At 43.3% G+C, this 21,342-nt stretch overlaps 1 protein-coding gene across 1 annotated transcript in view; it reads right to left on the reverse strand.

The window, feature by feature from the left end:
* The window catches only part of LOC112249482 (citron Rho-interacting kinase), a 43,701-nt gene extending 23,864 nt beyond the window's left edge, over window positions 1-19,837 (reverse strand). Inside the window, exons 1-19 of the mRNA XM_042320488.1 lie at window positions 19,556-19,837; window positions 18,432-18,575; window positions 16,714-16,833; window positions 12,802-12,972; window positions 12,625-12,678; window positions 12,373-12,426; window positions 11,711-11,851; window positions 8,344-8,469; window positions 7,318-7,413; window positions 6,975-7,091; window positions 6,590-6,699; window positions 6,305-6,479; window positions 5,397-5,594; window positions 5,223-5,276; window positions 3,768-3,965; window positions 2,364-2,557; window positions 2,155-2,290; window positions 1,969-2,073; window positions 1,419-1,559 (exon numbers count right to left, since the gene is read on the reverse strand). Coding sequence (XP_042176422.1) covers window positions 1,419-1,559; window positions 1,969-2,073; window positions 2,155-2,290; window positions 2,364-2,557; window positions 3,768-3,965; window positions 5,223-5,276; window positions 5,397-5,594; window positions 6,305-6,479; window positions 6,590-6,699; window positions 6,975-7,091; window positions 7,318-7,413; window positions 8,344-8,469; window positions 11,711-11,851; window positions 12,373-12,426; window positions 12,625-12,678; window positions 12,802-12,972; window positions 16,714-16,833; window positions 18,432-18,575; window positions 19,556-19,594 — 2,373 coding nt within the window. The 5' untranslated portion in view covers window positions 19,595-19,837. The remainder of the gene's footprint in view (window positions 1-1,418; window positions 1,560-1,968; window positions 2,074-2,154; window positions 2,291-2,363; window positions 2,558-3,767; window positions 3,966-5,222; window positions 5,277-5,396; window positions 5,595-6,304; window positions 6,480-6,589; window positions 6,700-6,974; window positions 7,092-7,317; window positions 7,414-8,343; window positions 8,470-11,710; window positions 11,852-12,372; window positions 12,427-12,624; window positions 12,679-12,801; window positions 12,973-16,713; window positions 16,834-18,431; window positions 18,576-19,555) is intronic.
* Between the last annotated feature and the right edge of the window lie 1,505 nt (window positions 19,838-21,342).

Consider the following 21,342-nt stretch of genomic DNA (forward strand, 5'->3'; position numbering starts at 1 on the left):
CATGTATACGGACGGGTAAGAGTCTAGCTACATTTTCGGAAATTATACATTTCTAATTTGTCAGAAATTCGTTTTCATTGCAAGTTAAAGTGTACTGTTAGCTAGTTAAAGTTATCTGGCTTGCTCACTAGCTAACATTACATGTATGATCTGTGTAGGAGCTCTAGAAAGAGGCCAGAGTTGAATTTCTGCCTTTGATGACTGTTCAAATCGATTTTTCCCAGTCTGAGTTTGTTTTTTCAGAGTTCCCAGTTGTTTTGAACACGGCATTAGAGTTGGGATTATGGTTCATCGTTTTAGCTAGCTAGCTAGCTAGATGTCTAAACAACACACTCCACTATGCAAGCAACCATTTCACTGTACCGTTTACACCTTCTGTATCCTGTGCATGTGACAAATAAACAAAGATTTTATTTGATATAGTGTGTGTTTACCAGAGACTGTAATGCAAAGAACAATAAGACCTTTACCAAAGTCAGTTTAGGATATAGGCCAAGGACTAGATACAGTTCATTTTTACTACTGCTTTTTGCTACTACTTTCACCACTTTTAGTCTTGAAATCTTTGGTTGTTTACAACACTGTGAATCGTCAAAGAGATGGGTGAGGCTTAAGAGGGTGTGAACGATGCTGACTGGGTGTAGATAAAGAAGAGCTCTCCAGTAGGTGTACCAGAAATTCACGGGCCATTTTCTCAGAAGTGGGGTAACAAGTTTTTCAACTTTCTAGCTCGGAGTCTCTGCTTTTATCCAATGTAAAAAAAAAAAACATTACAAATGTGTCTACAGCGCATTTGGAAAGTATTCAGACCCCTTCCTTTTTTCCACATTTTGTTAAGTTACAGCCTTGTTCTAAAATGGATTAAATAAAAACATCTCAGGACCTCAGACTGGGGCAAAGGTTCACCTTCCAACAGGAAAACAACCCTAAGCACACAGCCAAAATAACACAGTAGCGGCTTCAGAACAAGTATCTGAATGTCCTTGAGTGGCCCAGCCAGAGCTGGACTTGAACCCGATCAAACATCTCTGGAAAGACCTGAAAATATCTGTGCAGCGACGCTCCCCATCCAACCTGACAGAGTTTGAGAGGATCTGCAGAGAAGAACAAGAAAACATCCCAAAATAGAGGTGTGCCAAGCTTGTAGCGTCATACCCAAGAAGACTCGAGGCTGTAATCCCTGCCAAAGGTGCTTCAAAAAGTACTGAGTAAAGACTATGACTACTTATGTAAATGTAAATGATGGGGTATTGTGTGTAGGTGGATGAGGAAAACAAACAATTTAATAAATTTTAGAATAAGGCCCCTTCCTTTTTTGCTATTTTGCTATGTTACAAAATGTGGAAAAAGTCAAGGGGTCTGAATACTTTCCGAATGCACTGTGTGTGTGTTTGCTCAAGCATGCGTGCGTAGAGTACCTGGATGTTCTCCAGCTGGTACTCCAGGTCAGTCCTCTCAGTCTTCAGCAGGTCAGTCTGGTCCACAGCATCCTGCAGCCCCTGAGTTAGCCGGAAGATGTGGCTCTTCTGAACATCTAACTGCTGCTGCAGGTTTCCTTGCTGAGGGAGGGACACAAACCGTATCAACAGACATTCTGTGATATTTCACTTCTCACAAGACAAACAAACATACTCGGTTATAATAGAGGATTTTTTATTAAGCCCAGGTATGTGACATTGTATATTTTTATTTTACCTCTTACCTTTTACTTTTTACCTTTTACCTTTTACCTCTTAACTAGGCAAGTCAGTTAAGAACAAATTCTTATTTTCAATGACGGCCTAGGAACAGTGGGTTAACTGCCTGTTCAGGGGTAGAACGACAGATTTGTACCTTGTCAGCTCAGGGATTGAACTTGCAACCTTCCGGTTACTAGTCCAACTCTCTAACCACTAGGCTACCCTGCCGCCCCATATGATATAAATAACTCAAATATATAACGGGAAGAATAAGAAAAACGTAGCCTACGTCATCCAGCAGCCTCTGCTTCTGCTCACTCTCAGTCTCCAGCTTCTGCTGCAGACTCCTTGTATTCATCTCCAGCATGGCATGCTTCTTCTCCAGGTCATTCAGCTAGAGGGACAGAGACAGGATGTACGGGTCTGCTTTAGACAGAGAGATAGACAGAGAGACAGACAGACACATAAGGCTCACTGTGTCAGAGAGGCTCTCTGCTTTGAGTTTCTGGTCCTTGAGGGCCTCCTGCAGGGCCAGAATCTCAGCCTTGTGCTCCTTCACTGCCTGCTCAATAGACTGACGAGCCTCCGAGTTGCGCAGGTCAGCACGTAGCCTGAAGAGGAATAAGAGAGGGGACCATATGAGTGTGTGTTTGTGTGTTTATGTATGTTGTGTGTGTGTGTTACCTGTTCTGCTTCTCGTTGTCCAGCAGTCTCTGGATCTCCCTGGTCCTCCTCTCAGCCTGGTTCTTCTCTTCCTCCAGGGCTCCCCTCCAGGCATCCCATTGCCTCTCCTTCTCCAGCAGCTCATCATTCAGAGTCTCCAGCTCCAGGACCTGCTCCTCCAGCATGGTGCATGTGGTCTTCAGTGTCTCAATGTTCTAACACAGAACATGGAAAACATAGGAGGGGTTACGAATAGAAGTCATGCTATTCAACTGTTCAACTGGTCTGTTCTAACGGACAACATGAACATCTTAGAGAGATTGTAAGAGATGAACTTACATGAGACAACTATTTAAGGTACTTTCAATAGAGTTTTGTGGTCTTAATGATGACTGTTCTGAAGTCAGCCCTCTGAGTAATGGACATAGTATCCCAAACCAACGTCAGTAATGTCAGATTCTGATCATCAGGAACATTGACAATCAATGGGTTGTGCTCCACAGTTAAAAATAGATACAAGTAACTTTGAGAGATAGGGCACATACTGAGCTACATCTGTATGTTTCCTATTTCCTTTGCTTGAGACAAACACTGGGATAAGAATATAGCTGCAGCAGCACCATGGTCCTCTGAAGTCCACCCATCCAGGGCTGACATGACCTGGGAACGATGCGGATGACACATCCCTCCCACTCATGGTCGGTTCCCTCTATGACTTCCATCCCTGGTTACACAACCACTAGCTAGGACAGAGAGACAGAGCTCTAGCTACTGAACGCCTACACACACCCCATCCCACAGGGGCAGAGCACAGCATCACACCCCCTCCCCCTCCCCTCCCCTCTCTTCCAGTCTTCCTTCCTCCCTCCCCCCTCTCCTCTCCTCTCCTGAGCTGGAGATACATAACAAAAGAACAGTCAAGTATCTTCTGCCTGATTTATACTCTCTCCACTCAATCACATTAGCTGGTATAGTGTGTGTGTGTGTGTGTGTGTGTGTGTGTGTGTGTGTGTGTGTGTGTGTGTGTGTGTGTGTGTGTGTGTGTGTGTGTGTGTGTGTGTGTGTGTGTGTGTGTGTGTGTGTGTGTGTGTGTGTGTGTGTGTGTGTGGGTGTGTGCAAGTCTGTGTAACCTAAAAAATAGAGAGAGAGAGAGCTCTCTATTATCCCAATTCTGTTAACATGTTAGAGTGTGTTTGTTCTATACGGTACTATGTACCTATGGTCATGAGTGAGTGTATGTGTCACACCTAGGGTTGCAAAATTCTGTGGACTTTCAATAAATGCCCTGGTTTTCCAGAAATCCTGGTTGGAGGTTACCAGATCTCCTGCTTATTCCCTTCTGATTCCGGGATCCTCAGAACAGGGATTTCGGGAAAACCAAGAAGTGTATTGAAAGTTTGCAAAATTTTGCAACCCGAATCACACCTGTTTTTGGTTGTTGAGGTGCATCTCGCGGTCAGCCACCTCGTGGCGGAGGCGGTCCACATCCTGACCCAGATGCAGGCGGTCCTCTGTCTCGTCCGTGGCCTCGTCCAGCTGCTTGGACAGGTAGAAGTTCTGACGGTTCAGCTCAGAGTTCTCCTGGGTCAGCTGGGTCAGCTGCTCCTCCAGGTCTGTGATCACCTGAGGGAAGGAGGGTGGGAGACATATTATACTAGGCTCATTTCCAGCTTCTACACAATATTATATAATTTGAATGTATACTACTGCAAGAGGTATTGATGTACATTGTATTCGGAAAGTATTCAGACCCCTTCCCTTTTTCAAAAATGTTCAGACCCTTTGCTATGAGTCTCGAAATTGAGCTCAGGTGTATCCTGTTTCGATTGATCATCCTTGAGATGTTTCTACAACTTGGAGTCCACCTGTGGTAAATTCAATTGATTGGACATGATTTGGAAAGGCACACACCTGTCTATATAAAGTCCCACAGTTGACAGTGCATGTCAGAGCATTGAAAGAAATGTCTGCAGCATTGAATGTCCCCAAGAACACAGTGGCCTCCATCATTCTTACATGGAAGAAATGTGGGCCTCCCGAGTGTTGCATCGTTCTAAGGCACTGCGGAGTCACTACAGCCTGGGGTTCGATCCCAGGAGAACTTTGCAGAAGGACAACCATCTCTGCAGCACTCAACCAATCAGGCCTTTATCGTAGAGTGGCCAGACGGAAGCCACTCCTCAGTAAAAGGCATATGAAAGCCTGCTTGGATTTTGCCAAAAGGTACCTAAATGACTCTCAGACCATGAGAAACAAATTTCTCTGGTCTGATTAAACCAAGCTTGAACTCTTTGGCCTGAATGATAGACGCCTCACAAGTCCTCAACTGGCAGCTTCGTTAAATAGTACCCGCAAAACACCAGTCTCAACGTCAACAGTGAAGAGGCGATGCTGGCCTTCTAGGCAGAGTTCCTCTGTCCAGTGTCTGTGTTCTTTTGCCAATCTTAATCTTTTCTTTTTATTGGCCAGTCTGAGATATGTTTTTTTCTTTACAACTCTGCCTTGAAGCCCAACATCCCAGAGGCGCCTCTTCACTGTTGACATTGAGGCTGGTGTTTTGCGGGTACTATTTAATGAAGCTGCCAGTTGAGGACTTTTGAGGCATCTGTTTCTCAAACTAGACACTCTAATGTACTTGCCCTCTTTCTCAGTTGTGCACCGGGACCTCCCACTCCTCTTTCTATTCTGTTTAGAGCCAGTTTGCACTGTTTTGTGAAGGGAGTAGTACACAGCGTTGTACGAGATCTTCAGTTTCTTGGCAATTTCTCTCATGGAATAGCCTTCATTTCTCCAAAAAAGAATAGACTGGGTATACATTTTTCATAACATCAACCTTAATACAAGACTAATTGAAAACAGAGAGAGAGAGAGGTGGCATACCGCACAGCTGTCTCTGAGGGCATCATACTTGCGCTGGATCTCGTCTCGGTGGGCCTACCAGACAGATAGAGAGAGGGACAGGTTTGGTGGCTGTACTACAGTACTTCATCATAGCATAGTAATAACATGAGTAATAACAATAAATGTATAAATGTATGTCCCTCTTGCACTCACTCTAAGAACACAGATTTCCTCCTCAGCCTCAGCGGTGGTGTCCTCAAGCTCTGATTTGGCCTGCTGCAGCTGACTCTCCAGGGATTGGCGTGCCGCTTGTAGCCCACTGATCTGAGAAACCCTCTCCTGTAACGACAGAGTCAGCTCCGTCACCTGACTCTTGATCTCCAGCTTCTGCCCCTCATGCTCAAGGCCCATCTAATGACATGACGGACACACAGAGAGAAGGGAGAGACAGAAAGGGGTCAGGCTGAGGAAGGAGAGAGTCAGAGAGATGAGTCACCCAGAGGAACGAGAGAGTCAGAGTTGAGTAACCCAGAGGGATGACAGAGTCAAAAAGTTGAGTCATCCAGAGGAATTATAGAGTCAGAGAGTAGAGTCATCCAGAGGAATTATAGAGTCAGAGAGTAGAGTCATACAGAGGAATTATAGAGTCAGAGAGTAGAGTCATCCAGAGGAATTATAGAGTCAAAGAGTAGAGTCATCCAGAGGAATTATAGAGTCAAAGAGTAGAGTCATCCAGAGGAATATAGAGTCAGAGAGTGGAGTCACCCAGAGGAATTATAGAGTCAAAGAGTAGAGTCATCCAGAGGAATATAGAGTCAGAGAGTGGAGTCACCCAGAGGAATTATAGAGTCAGAGAGTAGAGTCATCCAGAGGAATTATAGAGTCAGAGAGGTGAGTCACCCAGAGAGATGAGATAATCAGAGAGATGCTGATCTGGCAAAACAACCACCGACATTTCACCCTACATGACCCTCTATCTGGCATCTCTCTCTGCCAACCCCCGACATCTCTTCTGGCTCCTTCCTGCACTCCCCTCTCCTCCTTCCTGTGACACTAACCGGTCTGTCCTCTCCTTCCTTCTCTGCCCTCCTCACCTCCCCCTCTTCTCCTTCTCTCCTCACCTCTCTCAGCCTGTTCTCCAGCTCCAGCACTCGGCTCTTGTTGCTCTGCTCCTGCTGACTCATCTTCTCCAGGTGCTCTTCCAGCTTGGCGTTCTGGGCCTCTAGTTTCCCAGCCTGAGACTCCAGGTAGAACTTCTGTTGTCTCAGCTCCGAGATCATCTCCTCCTGGGCTTTCCTGTCAGGCCCAGACAGATAAACAAACACGCAGCACAGTCAGTATCACTGTGTGGCAAATCCTCCTAACTAATTAACCAACTAACTAACTAACTAGTCCACAACACTCACATGTTCTTCTGGGTGTAGATGCTGCTGTTGGCTGCCAGTTTGTTGGCCTCAGATAGCTCAGTAATCCTCTGCTCCAGGCTGGCCATCTTTGAGTCCATAGCATTTATGGTCTGGGATGGACAGAAGAGTTTCAACACACATTTACATGCAGCCTCAACATGTCTGACAATTTGCAGTACATTCATAATGTTACCTAATTTATAAAATGCTCACTACTATTGTCAAAACAAAACAGTACATGTCCAATATATGACAGTTGCCTTGCAACAAGTTCTTGCGAGTTTGAAATAAACCAAGTCAGTGTGATTAATGTGAAAAATAAACCAATTCAGTGTAATGTGAAAATCGTCCTGGCCACATCCTAACTCGGCTGGCCAGCTCTTACCGCCTTCTGCTCACTGATGATGCTGCACTTCTCCTGGACCTCCTCCTCATACTTGCTCTGACTGGATTCCAGCATCTCCTTATCTGCCATGCCTGCCTTCATCTGGTTCTCCAGAACCTGGTTCATATAAGAGAGACAACACAATATCAATGAGTCTACAGCTCAGGATCAAGGCCCAGTCAGAGTTTTCGTGACCAAGGGACCTGCCCAGGAAAAACTCTGGGCCCTAGTTAAAGCCGACAACATCCCCTAACAGTGTGAATACACCAGTAGTCCTTAATATGATACTCTCCTGAATGGGTGTGCTAAACAGGAGAGAGACGTTGAGGCTCTGGTGCTCTACCTTGATCTTCTCTTCATAAAGCTTCTCCTTGTGCTCCAGGTGGGTCTCCACGCGTTGGGCTGTGGACTGGCTCTCACGCAGACTCTCCTCCAGGTCCTATGCAAACGAACACGTTAGAGTACATTGTTTATTCAGCCTTTTCACATTAGGACACAACGCCATGATATTATGCAGTAGAGCAAGGATAAAATGTACATAAAAAAATCTCAGGCAAAATAAAAAATGATAGCTGTGCCACCAGAGACTCTGGGTTCGCGCCCAGGCTCTGTCGTAACCGGCCGCGACCGGGAGATCCGTGGGGCGACGCACAATTGGCATAGGGTTGTCTGGGTTAGGGAGGGCTTGGCCGGTAGGGATATCCTTGTCTCATCGCGCACCAGCGACTCCTGTGGCGGGCCGGGCGCAGTGCGTGCCAACCAAGGTTGCCAGGTGCACGGTGTTTCCTCCGACATATTGGTGCGGCTGGCTTCCGGGTTGGATGCGCGGTATGTTGAGAAGCAGTGCGGCTTGGTTGGGTTGTGTATCGGAGGACGCATGACTTTCAACCTTCGTCTCTCCCGAGCCCGTACGGGAGTTGTAGCGATGAGACAAGATAGTAGCTACTAACAATTGGATACCACAAAATTGGGGAGAAAAAAGGGGGTAAAAATTCAACAAAAAATTTAAAAAATATATTTTTTAAAGATTTGTGTTCACAATCTGTCACTTTTGGGTCTGAGACAGAGAGAAACCACGCTGTGAATGACCCCCAGGGAGTGAGGGTTGAATCCTAATGTGAGACCATCACTGATGTCAATGGGAGATGCTTGAAAATTACACTTACGAACGCAGATCTCAAGTTAGGATTTGGCGCAGACTAAATAATAAGGTGAGGGAGTGTGAGTATGTGTGTGTATCTAAGCGAGTGTGTGTATGAGCAGTGAACACACATATGTCCTGGAGGGCTTGTGTGATAATCACTCCAAAGAAGGGCATAGTTGTGAGGGCCAGAGGGGGGCTGAGGGCCCCTCTTTCCCCTCCCCTTACCATGATTTGATCAGTCATCTGCTGGATCTGCTGGGCCTTGCTCTGCATGTCCTCCTTCAGCTTACTCTCCCTGCGCTCAAATATCTCCAGCCTCTTCACTTGGCTCTCCAGGGTCCTCCTGCCATCCTGCACACAAACACACACACACCCACCACTCAGGCTAGAGAAAGTCTGCTGCCACCAGTAAAAGTGAGTTTATCCAGCTCTCTTTTTTTCAATGAATCCTTTCTTTGTTGTTGTGGTCTGATCAGTCAGTACTGGGGTTGTTATGGTGACCACATTACCGCCACACCCGTGGTCACCAGTCATGATGGCAGTCAAATTCCATGTGACCGTCTAGTCACGGTAATTAGGCTTCTCCAAGCTCTGATGCTGCTGATGGTCATTTGATGCTGCTGATGGTAGACTACCAAACTTGCTAACTGCCTGGTACTCAGCACTCTATTGCCCTTCTAATTACTCTGACATCAATGCAAATATAATCAAAAATCTAATCAAACACTTCGTGAGAGCCCATGAGCTAATGTTGCGCAACATTTCTATAGGCTACACAATTGCATTAGAAAGCAAGAGTGATGGTTTCTATTTAAAAAAGAGGAGGCTACAATAAACTTTCTATAGGCTAGGCCTACTATATTTATTTTTAAACTTTTTCAACTTCCTCACATTAAGCACATTGCTTCTCTTTACAACAGGAGCATAGCCTACTTGGCTGGCATGAAAAGGAACCACAAGAAAAGCGTCCTCCATTCGTTATTTAAGTGCATAGATGACATGCCCAGCTTAAGGCAAATAGCGCATGCTTTTTTTGCAACTTTTTCAAATCATAGTTGCACAGCTCATGTAGCCTAGCCCATATGCCTATATGTTTTGATACGGTTTATATCACAACTAAAGTGGCCAAATAACTTCTTAAAATGAACCACAAGAATCTGCTTTAGGGGTGTAGAGCCTAACTGGCATACATAAGCAGCAGATGAGTTTCAAGTTTGGGGAAGATCATTTCCAGAGTAAGGTATTACATGCATAATTGATTTGATTTGATTTCATAATCGCATTTGTGGTCACTTTTGAGAATGGTGTTTTCCTGCTAATGGAACATTTCCGCTTACCGCCTACTGCCCTGTGCGCATTCCTGCACTTATAATGTGACAGTCTAATAGTTTATCAACATTTTAACTTCTTAGTGATCCCTTCACGTGCCCGGGATTGATTTGACAACACCCAGTGTAATAGCAGCGCGCCAAATTCAAAAACAGAAATAATCATAATAACAATTCATAAATCATACAAGTGTTATTCATCGGATTAAAGATGAACTTCTTGTTAATCCAGCCACAGTGTCAGATTTCAAAAAGGCTTTACGGCGAAAGCAAACCATTCTATTATCTGAGGACAGCACCCCAGCAAACATACACATGAAAATCATAATTCAACCTGCCAGGCACGACACAAAAGTAAGAAATAACATATAATTCATGACTTACCTTTGAAGATCTTCTTCTGTTGGCATTCCAATATGTCCATTAAACATCACAAATGGTCCTTTTGTTCGATTAATTCTGTTGTTATATCCCCAAAATGTCCATTTATTTGGTGCGTTTGATTCTGAAAATACTCCGGTTCCAACTCGCGCAACATGACTACAAAATATCTAATAAGTCACCTGTAATCTTGATCCAAACATTTCAAACAACTTTCCTAATACAACTTTAGGTATTTTTTAACATAAATAATTAATACAATTTAAGACGGAATAAACTGTGTTCAATAGCGGATAAAAACAAAGTGGCGCGAGCTTTCAGGTCGCGCACCCCAACCACAACAGTACACTTCACTCGACCCTCGTTTTGAACTGCCCTACTTCTTCATTTCTCAAAGGAAAAACATCCACCAATTTTTAAAGACTGTTGACATCAAGTGGAAGCGATATGAACCAAGCAAGTGCCTTAGAAATCTAGTTCCCCATAGAAAACCAATTGAAAAGAGAGTGACCTCAAAAATAAAAATTCCTGGATGGTTTGTCCTCTGGGTTTCGCCTGCCAAATAAGTTCTGTTATACTCACAGACATAACTTTAACAGTTTTAGAAACTTTAGAGTGTTTTCTATCCAAATCTACAAATATATATGCATATCCTAGCTTCTGTGCCTGAGTAGCAGGCAGTTTACTTTGTGCACACTTTTCATCCGGACGTGAAAATAGTGCCCCCTAGCCTTAAGAAGTTTTTAAGCTAAATGTGCTCTTCGGCGGGGAGAAGCGGGGAGAAGGGATTTATAATTATTATACAGTGCCTTGCGAAAGTATTCGGCCCCCTTGAACTTTGCGACCTAATTTTGCACGCCCAATTTTTCAGTTTTTGATTTGTTAAAAAAGTTTGAAATATCCAATAAATGTCGTTCCACTTCATGATTGTGTCCCACTTGTTGTTGATTCTTCACAAAAAAATAGAGTTTTATATCTTTATGTTTGAAGCCTGAAATGTGGCAAAAGGTCGCAAAGTTCAAGGGGGCCGAATACTTTCGCAAGGCACTGTATTCAGCCCAAGGGCACAACGACCACTGGCTGCAAATGCATAGTTTTTTTTAGGGGGATTATGGCCACACAATGGGGATGCAGCCGAGAAATTCGAGGCATTATCAAATGCTTGTCAAATTGTGAATGAAAGACTGATGAATGGTGTTTGCGCAAAAAAAGAAAGTAGAGCTCATGCCTTTCATGCAACTTTTTATTTTTATTAATCATTAGTGGCATCATGCAGCCTTAGAATGTATTAAAAATCTAAACATATAGCCTAACATTTGTATCACAACTAAAGGTACATAAATAACTATAAAAAATGCATATAGGATTACCTGTTTTTTTTTGTTAACCGCTCAACACAGAATGGCTGTGGAGAAAATATCCTTTCTATTTCCTTCAGCGTTGTTCTATTGTATTATTCATACTATAAAGTAATATAAAATAATGCCACGGAATTCTAAGCAAATCTTGTCTGCTAAATAAACTAGTGTAGCACACAGCCACATAGCATAGCCAGATCAGGGCCTAACATAAGGACTACGCAGAGTACGCTATTATGTTCTTCTGAAATAGACTGCATTTTAGTCATATCATATTTCTTTAGACCTGTCTATAATAAATAAGGGATTTATTGGGAAGGTGTAGGCTATACTACATGGATTTATTAGACTTTTTTAAATGTAGATGTTCCAAAGGTCTGCATCAGTGGCTTGTATGCTATGCATGGAAGCCAGGAGATGCTAAATGTGTGTATGCTAATTAACGGTCAATTGGCAATTATTTGCTAGACAATCACTGGCTGACAAAATGTCATGACTGCCACAGCCCTAGTCAGTACTGCATACCTCTGTCTCTCTTAGGCGTCTCCGGAGGCTGTCACTGGAGTCCTCCTTGGTCTGAAGCATCTCCAGCTCATGTTCCATGCGCTCCTTAGCCACCCTGATACTATAGAGGAGATCTGTGGTCTCACTGCTCGCCTTCACTGCCTGTGTTATTGGCCGGGGAACAACAAAGACTTTCTGTCACCTATCTGACATTTACATAACTTTAAACTGTCATATTTTAAGCTCTACGGGCTTTATTGGTAGTTGCATGCATGAATAGCCTAGAATACTGGGTGAAAATGTGATTGATTGTGCCTCTAAAATATGTGCCCAACAGCCTGGAGAATTCCATTAGGAAATGGCTTTAGAGTTATTTTGAAAATGTCTTCATTTAATGTAGTCATTGCTATAAAACATATTACTTAGAGAAACCAACATTGTCTGAAAAATATTTTGATAGCTGGCAATTAAGCAGAAACTGACAAATTATGATTTTAGATACAGTTAATTTATTCTCAGGCCACAATTCAACATCTGCTTTACAGGACAATGGAGGAGTTGACACACATAATTAGCAGAGAGAGAGGACTTTCACATGTCTGTGTTTGATAAGCATCTATTCTTCCCCTAAAGCACATGCTGAATATGAATTATCCATGAAGTTTTCAACAAAAATATTCTACCTTGGCAAGCTTATATTGGAGATCCTCAATTTTCACTTGCTGTTCAGCATTGTTCTGAAACAGAGAAATAGAGAGAAAAACATTTTAAGCTAAATATTTTACAATCCATATGAGTTCAGTCCCAAACCATCTTCATGGTTTCATTCATGATGGGATAATTTGTCTCCTAACCACTGAACATTACTTTATAGAAAATATACTGTATGACCATCCAGGGCGTCAACAGGAGATCCACATGGACCGAAGTTGTACCTTCTCCAGCTTTGACAGAAGCTCCTCTGTATCAGTTTTTCCTTGCTCCTTGGCCTGTGTGAAAATAACCAGAAAATCAGTTAAACCTCCTGCTTTCAAAACCAACAAATGCCTTTCAAGTTCTCTGAATGTGGGTCAGAGTCAAGAGATCAATATCAGAGTGAATAGTTACAGCACCTTCTGCATCCTTTGTTGACAGTCTGCTGCTTTCCTCTTCAGCTCTTCGCTGGTCTGACGGGACTCCTTCAGCTCCGACTCATACAGGTCGCTACGACGACGGGCCGCAGACAGGTCCTCCTCCAGCTGCCTGATGGCCACGCGCATCTCCTCCAGCTGGGCATGATACTCCTGCAGAGGGATGAGAGAGGAACGAGGGATGAGAGAGAGGGATGGAGGAGTGCAGAGGTGAAAGATATACGGAAAAGGATAAATGACAAAAAGGTGAATAGAAAGGAACAAATGGAAAGCATCCCAGAAAGAGATTAGACATGAGAGAGGGAGTGATGGGGCGGAGTGGTACAAAGAATAGACAGAAGAGGATATACGGTATAACAGAGTCTTTTGAACAAAGAGTTATGGAACAAGAAACGTTGTGGCAGAGAAAAATTGCACTAGTCAAAGTCATTTAGGGTCCTTGTCCTCTAAGGGTTGAATGATGATTAGATACGGCTAGCAGCCTTCATTTCCACATCGTGGCCGAGTCACGGTGCATGCAGCAGTCCTGATTACCAGGCTGGTTAGGACTAGCAGAGGCTAATGAAAAGTAGCATGACCCCGGTGCCTGGGGAGAGTGAGAGCACCCTGATGATGGAACATGACAGGTGCAGCAGATAGCATCAGCAGCACCAGCCAGCACCTCGTCAGTCCCCTTTCAATTAAAAGTGCTCCTCCTGTTTCCATTCATTCAAACCCTGATAAGTGCCTGAAGCGTGTCTCCAAGGACGTCTACCTGTCATCTCCAGTAAGTGTCAGGAAGACACCTCATGAGTCATGAAACATTACAGTAACACACATTTTTTTTAAAGTTGCATCCTCTAATTTAGTGTGCATTAATATGAAAGACAAAAGAATGTCATATTCAGCACAATTTAAGTTTGGACCTCCTTTATAACGTTAATAAGATACAAAAAGCGTTTGATATTTAAGTGAATGATGATTGATAAAGGTTAAATATACATATATTTTTTAAATTGTCATTGTCAATTACAGTTCATTACATATCCTAGGTATTGAGGAAGAAAAAGGCAAACAGTAAATTAAATGTATAAACGGAACGCTAATTGAAAGTTCTCACATTAGCCATATTTGCATCAACTGAATAAACCTGACACCACAGGGACCTCTCATTTAATCTCTTTGAAGAATACAAAAAAAATCTATTTCAAGTGGGAAAAGACTTAGCAGTGTTTTCATCAGCGAGCTGACTCAGAGCCCTAGTTCCTCAGTGTCACCAGTCCACCAGGTCCTTGACTGGATCACAGAAACTCTCTGGCAGCCCTAAACATAAGTCAGCAGGAGAACTGAACTAGGCCAGGGCTTTACCACAGAGCTGAGTGGTACCCATGGAGAAGGATGGAGTGAGCCAGGGGCAGGAAGGAAGGGATCAGATTAGAGAGCGGCAGAGAAAGAGAGGGAATACGGGGTGAATACAATAGGTTTGTGCATGCCAGAAGAGCTGATTCAGAGTTTTCATGTGAATATACTCAATACACTCACACACACACGCATATAAACACACATGCGCACACACACACACACTCACACAGGGAGTGTCTCCCTATCGCCCTTGCTGACACACTCCATCTGGGCGCTTCAAACACAGTAGGTGTAGCCCCGACAGGGAGAGTGACAATTCTACTGTAACCTCTTAGGATGGGGAGACTAATCCATGGTCCTGGGGGAAAAACACAACGGCTTTGCCTATACCTCTTCCCACTGCCTTACAGAACACATTTATCCTTCCTTTCAGTCATCTTTAGACAGGTTTGTCTATGCCAAAGGTACATTTGCTGACAAAGTGGTCAAATAAAGCTTACTTTAGGTAGGTACTAGAACTGAATTAAACCTACCGATCCACAAATACAACACTGAGAGGTAGAACACTTGTCTTATCCCAGTTAGAGTCTGTCAGCATGTGTGCTGTGTATGTATTCAGTGAAAGGGATCTCTCTTCCAATTAGCTGAGCATTTTGTTCTCACTGGTTCACAGAATTACATCATCTCCGTGTACTGACTATCTTGCCATGGGTTTCTATTTCTCCTGTCACTGAAAAGCTTTTCATCTCTCATATCCCCAATCGTCCATGTTTGTTGAGCCAACACTACCTAAATTTTGCATGAATTTGTATAAGTTACAGACTCGTAAAACAGCGTGTGGGAGAGAGACACTGTTTAAGACAAGACCTTATGCAGCATACAGCTGGGTCAAAATCAAACAGGAAAGAACTTTTGAAAATATCATCTAGCATGACTCATTCTCATGCATGACAATAACTTTAACTAGAAGTGGGTCAATAATTTCCATTGCTAATTTCCAGGTTTGCATTAATAATAATTATGATAATAAATGCCATTTAGCTGACACTCTTATCCAAAGCGACTTTTACCTATGGGTGGTCCCGGGAATTGAACCCACTATCCTGGCATTGTAAGCTCTACAAACTTAGCAGACCGGTGCGCTGTATCAGTGAGTGGTAAGTATACCATCCATGGACGACCATGGATTGGCTGTGAAGACTACAGAGCAGTGTAAATGGCAGTGAAGGGATTAACAACAACATTCTAGTTCCCATAATGTAAGATCCAAGGCCCCCATCGCCTCATCACGACAGCCTGCCCACTGCATCAGCAGCACTGCACACTCTCCACTTCTAGGTATGAATGATTCACATTGCCATGGCAACCATTGCCCTATAGAGCTTGTGCCTGGTAACCAATGCCAGCAACTGCTAAGGGGAACAGGTTGTTTTTCTATGACCTTTTTTTGGATTCTGCTCTGTGGTTTGGAGGGGGGGGGCATATATTTTATGCTGTTTGCTGTTCTCTACTGTCAACCTCTCAATATCCTAATTCTCAAACCTTCACCGAATCAGATCATTGTTTATGTGCGCACACACACACACAGACACACTATTTGGATAATGGTTGTCTCAGTGTAAATCTGTCCTTCCTCTCTACATTACTCTGTTGATCAGTAGAGTTCAGGAGACACTGCATCACTCCTGAGAGTAGCGATGGATAGATACACAGGAGACACCTTGAAGTACTGCGGCACTGAGCTATGCAGAGGCATGCTACTATCAGAGAGATGTCCACTGAGCCTTTTTCATGGTTAGGACAGGTCAAATGCTTGAGAGTGCATTTGGGTTCATGTCCACTGTTAGAACAGCATACTGCAGACTGCTAGGAAAGGCTCAATGTTGATACTCACGGAAGGTAATCGCTACTATTACTTCGATTGCTATCAGACTTCTATTATGTGGCACTCAAGCCTTGTTATAGTTTTCTGCCTTACTCTGATTATCCTTATTCGATAAAGGCAATGAAACCACATTATTAACACAAATTCATCTGAATAGGGTTCCAGCAGTCAGGAATCCTGAGCCAGGGTGTTTAATAGTACACTGGCTACACCTGCACAGGGAGCACTGAGCACGGAGCATGGAGCAAGGAGCACAGAGCACGGAGTAGGGATCATGGAGTAAGGAGCAGGGAGCAGGGACCAGCGAGCAGGGAGCACAGAGAAGAGAGCACGAAGCAGGAAGTAGGGAGCACAGAGAACGGCGTAGGAGGCAGGGCGATGGGAGCAGTGGGGAGGCCTCAACACCCTCTTCCTCTGTAATTAACATGGCTGTAGCAGGAGTAGCACTCGACTCACACACCACAGGGATGGGCAAGGTCAGGTCAACCCAGAACTGTACATTCAGCCACAGCACTCTGGATAGAAGCTAGAAGGATAGAAGGATCAGCTTACCATCCCCAAATCTTAACCCTAAACATTATAGTTTAGGGGCAACTTTGTGCAACTCCCTCAACAACCCACAAACCCTGCCAGACCTCTGTTGCCCCACAGGAGGGGCTCTCCTCTACCTGTTCTTTAATCTCCTGCAGCTTGTTGCTCTGCTCCCGGATGCCGTGGAGGAGCTGCAGTGCCTTGTCGTCTTCCTGGGAAACCTCCATACGGGCCTGCTCCAGACTAAGCTTCAGACTCTGAAACACACACATACAGTGCATTAGGAAGGTATTCAGACCCCTTTACTTTTTCACATTTTGTTACGTCACAGCCTCATTTTAAAATGGATGAAATAGTTTTTTAAAACTCATAAATCTACACACAATACCCCATTGTGACAAAGCAAAAACAGGTTTTTAGACATTTATGAAAATGTATACATATTTTTTAATGGAAATATTACATTTACATAATTATTCAGACCCTTTACTCAGTACTTTGTTGAAGCACCTTTGGAAGTGATTAAAGCCACAGGTCTTCTTTGGTATGATGCTACAAGCTTGGCACACCTGTATTTGAGGAATTTCTCCCATTGTTCTCTGCAGATCTTCTCAAGCTCTGTCAGGTTGAATGTGGTGCGTCGCTGCACAGCTATTTTCTGGTCTCTCCAGAGATGTTCGATCAGGTTCAAGTCCGGGTTCTGGTCGGGCCACTCAAGGACATTGAGAGACTTGTCCCGAAGCCACTCCTGCATTGTCTTGTCTGTGTGCTTAGGGTCGTTGTTCTGTTGGAAGGTGAACCTTTGCCTCAGTCTGAGGTTCTGAGTGCTCTGGAGCTTGTTTTCATTAAATATCTCTCTGTACTTTTCTCTCTTTATCTTTCCCTCGATCCTGACTAGTCTCCCAGTCCCTGACACTGAAAAACATCCCCACAGCATGATGTTGCCACCACCATGCTTCACCATAGGGATGGTGCCAGGTTTCCTCCAGACATGTTGCATAGCATTCAGGCCAAAGAGTTCAATCTTGGTTTCATCAGACCAGAGAATGTTGTTTCTCATGGTCAGAGTCCTTTAGGTGCCTTTTGGCAAACTCCAAGCGGGCCGTCATGTTCCTTTTACTGAGGAGTAGCTTCCATCTCTACCATAAAGGCCTGATTGGTGGAGTGTTGCAGAGATGTGGAAGGTTCTCCCATCTCCACAGAGGAACTCTGGCGCTCTGTCAGAGTGACCACCGGGTTCTTGGTCACCTCACTGACCAAGGCCCTTCTGCCCCGATTGCTCAGTTTGGTCAGGTGGCCAGCTCTAGGAAGAGTCTTGGTGGTTCCATACTTCTTCCATTTAAGAATGATGGAGGCCACTATGTTCTTGGGGACCTTCAATGCTGCAGAAATTGTTTGGTGTACCTCGACACAATCCTGTCTCGGAGTGCTACAGACAAATCATGTACAATCAATTGAACTTACCACAGGCGGACTCCAATCAAGTTGTAGAGACATCTCAATGATGATCAATGGAAACTGGATGCACCTGAGCTCAAAATCGAGTCACATAGCAAAAGGTCTGAATACTTACGTAAATAAGCTAGTTCTGTTTTTAATTTTTAATAAATATGCTAGCATTTCTAAAAACCTGTTTTCACTTTGTCATTATGGGGTATTGTGTGTAGATTGATGAGGGGGGAAAATTATATAATCCACCTTAGAATAAGTTTGTAATGTAACAAAATTGAGAAAAAGGGAAGGCCACACGCGCACACACACACACACACACACACACACACACACACACACACACACACACACACACACACACACACACACACACACACACACACACACATTTTGGGCCACTCACGTTACACTCTGTGATGTAGGTAGCCAGGTCTTGCTCCAGGATGGTCCTCTGTGTCTCTGAGGCTTTCAGCTCCACATCCTTCTGCTGCAGTACTGACTCCAGATCAGACATCTTACTCTGGACTAGAGAGATCTCCTGTTCCATCTGAATACAACAACATGTAGGACGTTACCACGACAGCATAATTCGTCCATTTCAGCATTAGTTCATTTTCCCAATGTCAATTGAACTCTTGCAGGTGACCGAAACGTTATATTACCGTAAGAAACGTGTTTTGTTCTGTTTTTTAAACATAGTCATTTATGTAAACATATTTTAAGACTGCAGTGAAATGCAATGGACTGAAGTTGATTGTGATAAAATGTAAAAGCATCTCATTGATCACAGCTGTTGGGATTGAAGAAGACTGTGTGGTGAAAACATAGATGAATCATTGCTGCTGGACTTCACAGGATAACACATAAAAGACAACAGAACATTATGTAAAATAAATCACCATTGCCAAACCTCCTTTGAACCAAGCCACAAATAAGAAATGGTGAGGTAAAAGATGAAGCTATAGGAAGTTATTTCTGCCTCACCTAAGCTAAGCTGCTCATCTCAGTTTGCATATGTGGTTTAAGAGATGAGCCAGTAGGATGATGGATGGATGTAATTAAAGAAGCCATTAGAGCCCGTGAGGAGCACTGAGAGTCACATAGGCAGAGCCGCCAACCGAGACAGATACACAATCACAATGCATACCGGGTGGTATAGAACACATATAGTACAGGAGTACCACTGACACAGTCACAACATAACATGCAGAAAAGGGTTATGGTATAGAGTCACAGCATTGAGTAGCAAAACAGGGCACAAGAGACATGTAAAGTGACAACAGAGTACAGTACATCACATAACAACAGCTCAGCCTCAGAGCAGAGAACCATCAGTCAGTCACAGGACATGAACCGTGTCATGTTAACACAGATGAGTACAGAATCATGGAGCACATGAAACTAACATAAACAAATAGGTACAGCACATGGTACAGAATGTTCCTGTGACATAGACTCACAGCAAAGACTATGACAGCAGGCCAACTGACAGACAAACACAGAGTAACTTCACAGACCTAAGAGTACCTGTGACATGTGTTTTGTATCTCTCAATGTCCTCTGCATTTAGTGTATAAGAGTTTGTTTCAAGGGAGCAGGACAGGTCTTATCTAGAGAGCTGAGGGTTGTAGCCACTAATCTGCAGGGGGAACAAAGAGCGTGGGAGAGAGACAAATGGCAGCACACACTATAGGCTATACACAATCTCTCCTGAAAGCTGTGGGGCTGACTGAAACCATTCATTTACAGCTTTTATCTTTTCATGTCATACTGCTGTACCAGACCACCTTTTACAGTTGTCAAATGGGAAATTATTATCTCCATTGAATCTATGTTCAATGTTGTAATAACACTACATACAAAGCATTCAGAAAGTATTCAGACCCCTTCCCCTTTTCCACATTTTGTTGTTACAGCCTTATTCTAAAATGGATTAAATAAATGTTTTTACTCATCATTCTACACACAATAACCCATAATGACAAAGCAAAAACTGTTTTTTAGACAGTTTTGCAAATGTATTAAAAAATAAAAAACAGAAATACCTTATTTACATAAGTATTAAGACACTTTTCTATGAGACTTAAAATTGAGCTCAGGTAAATCCTGTTTCCATTGATCATCCTTGAGATGTTTGATTGGTTCAACTGATTGGACATGATTTGGAAAGGCTAACACCTGTCTATATAAGGTCCCACAGTTGATAGTGTATGTCAGAGAAAAAATGAAGCCAAGAGGTCGAAGGAATTGTCTGTAGAGGTCAGAGACAGGATTGTGTTAAGGCACAGATTTGGTGAAGGGTACCAAAACATTTCTGCAATATTGAAGGTCCCCAAGAACACAGTGGCCTCCATCATTGTTAAATAGAAGCAGTTTGGAACCACCAAGACTCCTCCTAGAGCTGGCCGCCAAGCCAAACTGAGCAATCGGGGGAAGAGGGCTTTGGCCTGGGAGGTGACCAAGAACCTGATGGTCACTCTGAGCTCCAGAGTTCCTCTGTGGAGATGGGAGAACCTTCCAAAAGGACAACCATCTCTACAGCACTCCACCAATCAGGCCTTTATTGTAGGAATTCCCCAGGGTAACTGTTTAGGCCCCTAAACCTTTCTCAATTTTTAATAACGACATGCCACTGGCTTTGCACTGTAAATGACCTCTATAAAAAATAAGAATATTCCATTTCCTGAATGTATTCTTCTGGTTACATATTGTAGCCTGCATAAGAATTGGTATAAGAAGAGAAAGCCCTACACAAAAGCTGTTTTTTTAGTGCTATTCATAATCATAATGAATAATGAAACTTTGCATTCTAATCAAACAATTAAGGTAATTAAACAATTAAGCTAATCAAGCGAAATGCAACTAATAGAGAATTCAAAAAAACAAAACATGCATTTCATGCCCACGTTGAGGGCTCACAATTAAAAAATAGTAATCAGACCAAGCCAAAGACTAGAGGCTCAAGTAGCACAGCACTCCACGGCAGCTCAAACTTCCATGCTGTATATCTTGATGCATGCTCCTTACAATACAGAATCACAAACATAATTAGCAATTCAAAAAAGCTCTACTTTGAGAACTACTTTTAATCACAGAGTGGAAAACATAGAACCGTACTGTGTGGATCACACTTATGTGTGTATTCTGGAATAAGGCAAACCTATAAATAGAGTTGGAGTCTGAGTGTGTGTACACACAGCCACCTCTTTAACCACTCTTCAAAATATTTGGCAGCCTTTGAGATGGAGAGGCAGGAGAATAAGTGACAGAACAAGAGTATAATAAAAGCATGACTTCTCTCCCACTCCTGCTCA

This window comes from Oncorhynchus tshawytscha, linkage group LG04, assembly GCF_018296145.1.
Source record: "Oncorhynchus tshawytscha isolate Ot180627B linkage group LG04, Otsh_v2.0, whole genome shotgun sequence".
In the NCBI taxonomy this organism is placed as follows: domain Eukaryota; kingdom Metazoa; phylum Chordata; class Actinopteri; order Salmoniformes; family Salmonidae; genus Oncorhynchus; species Oncorhynchus tshawytscha.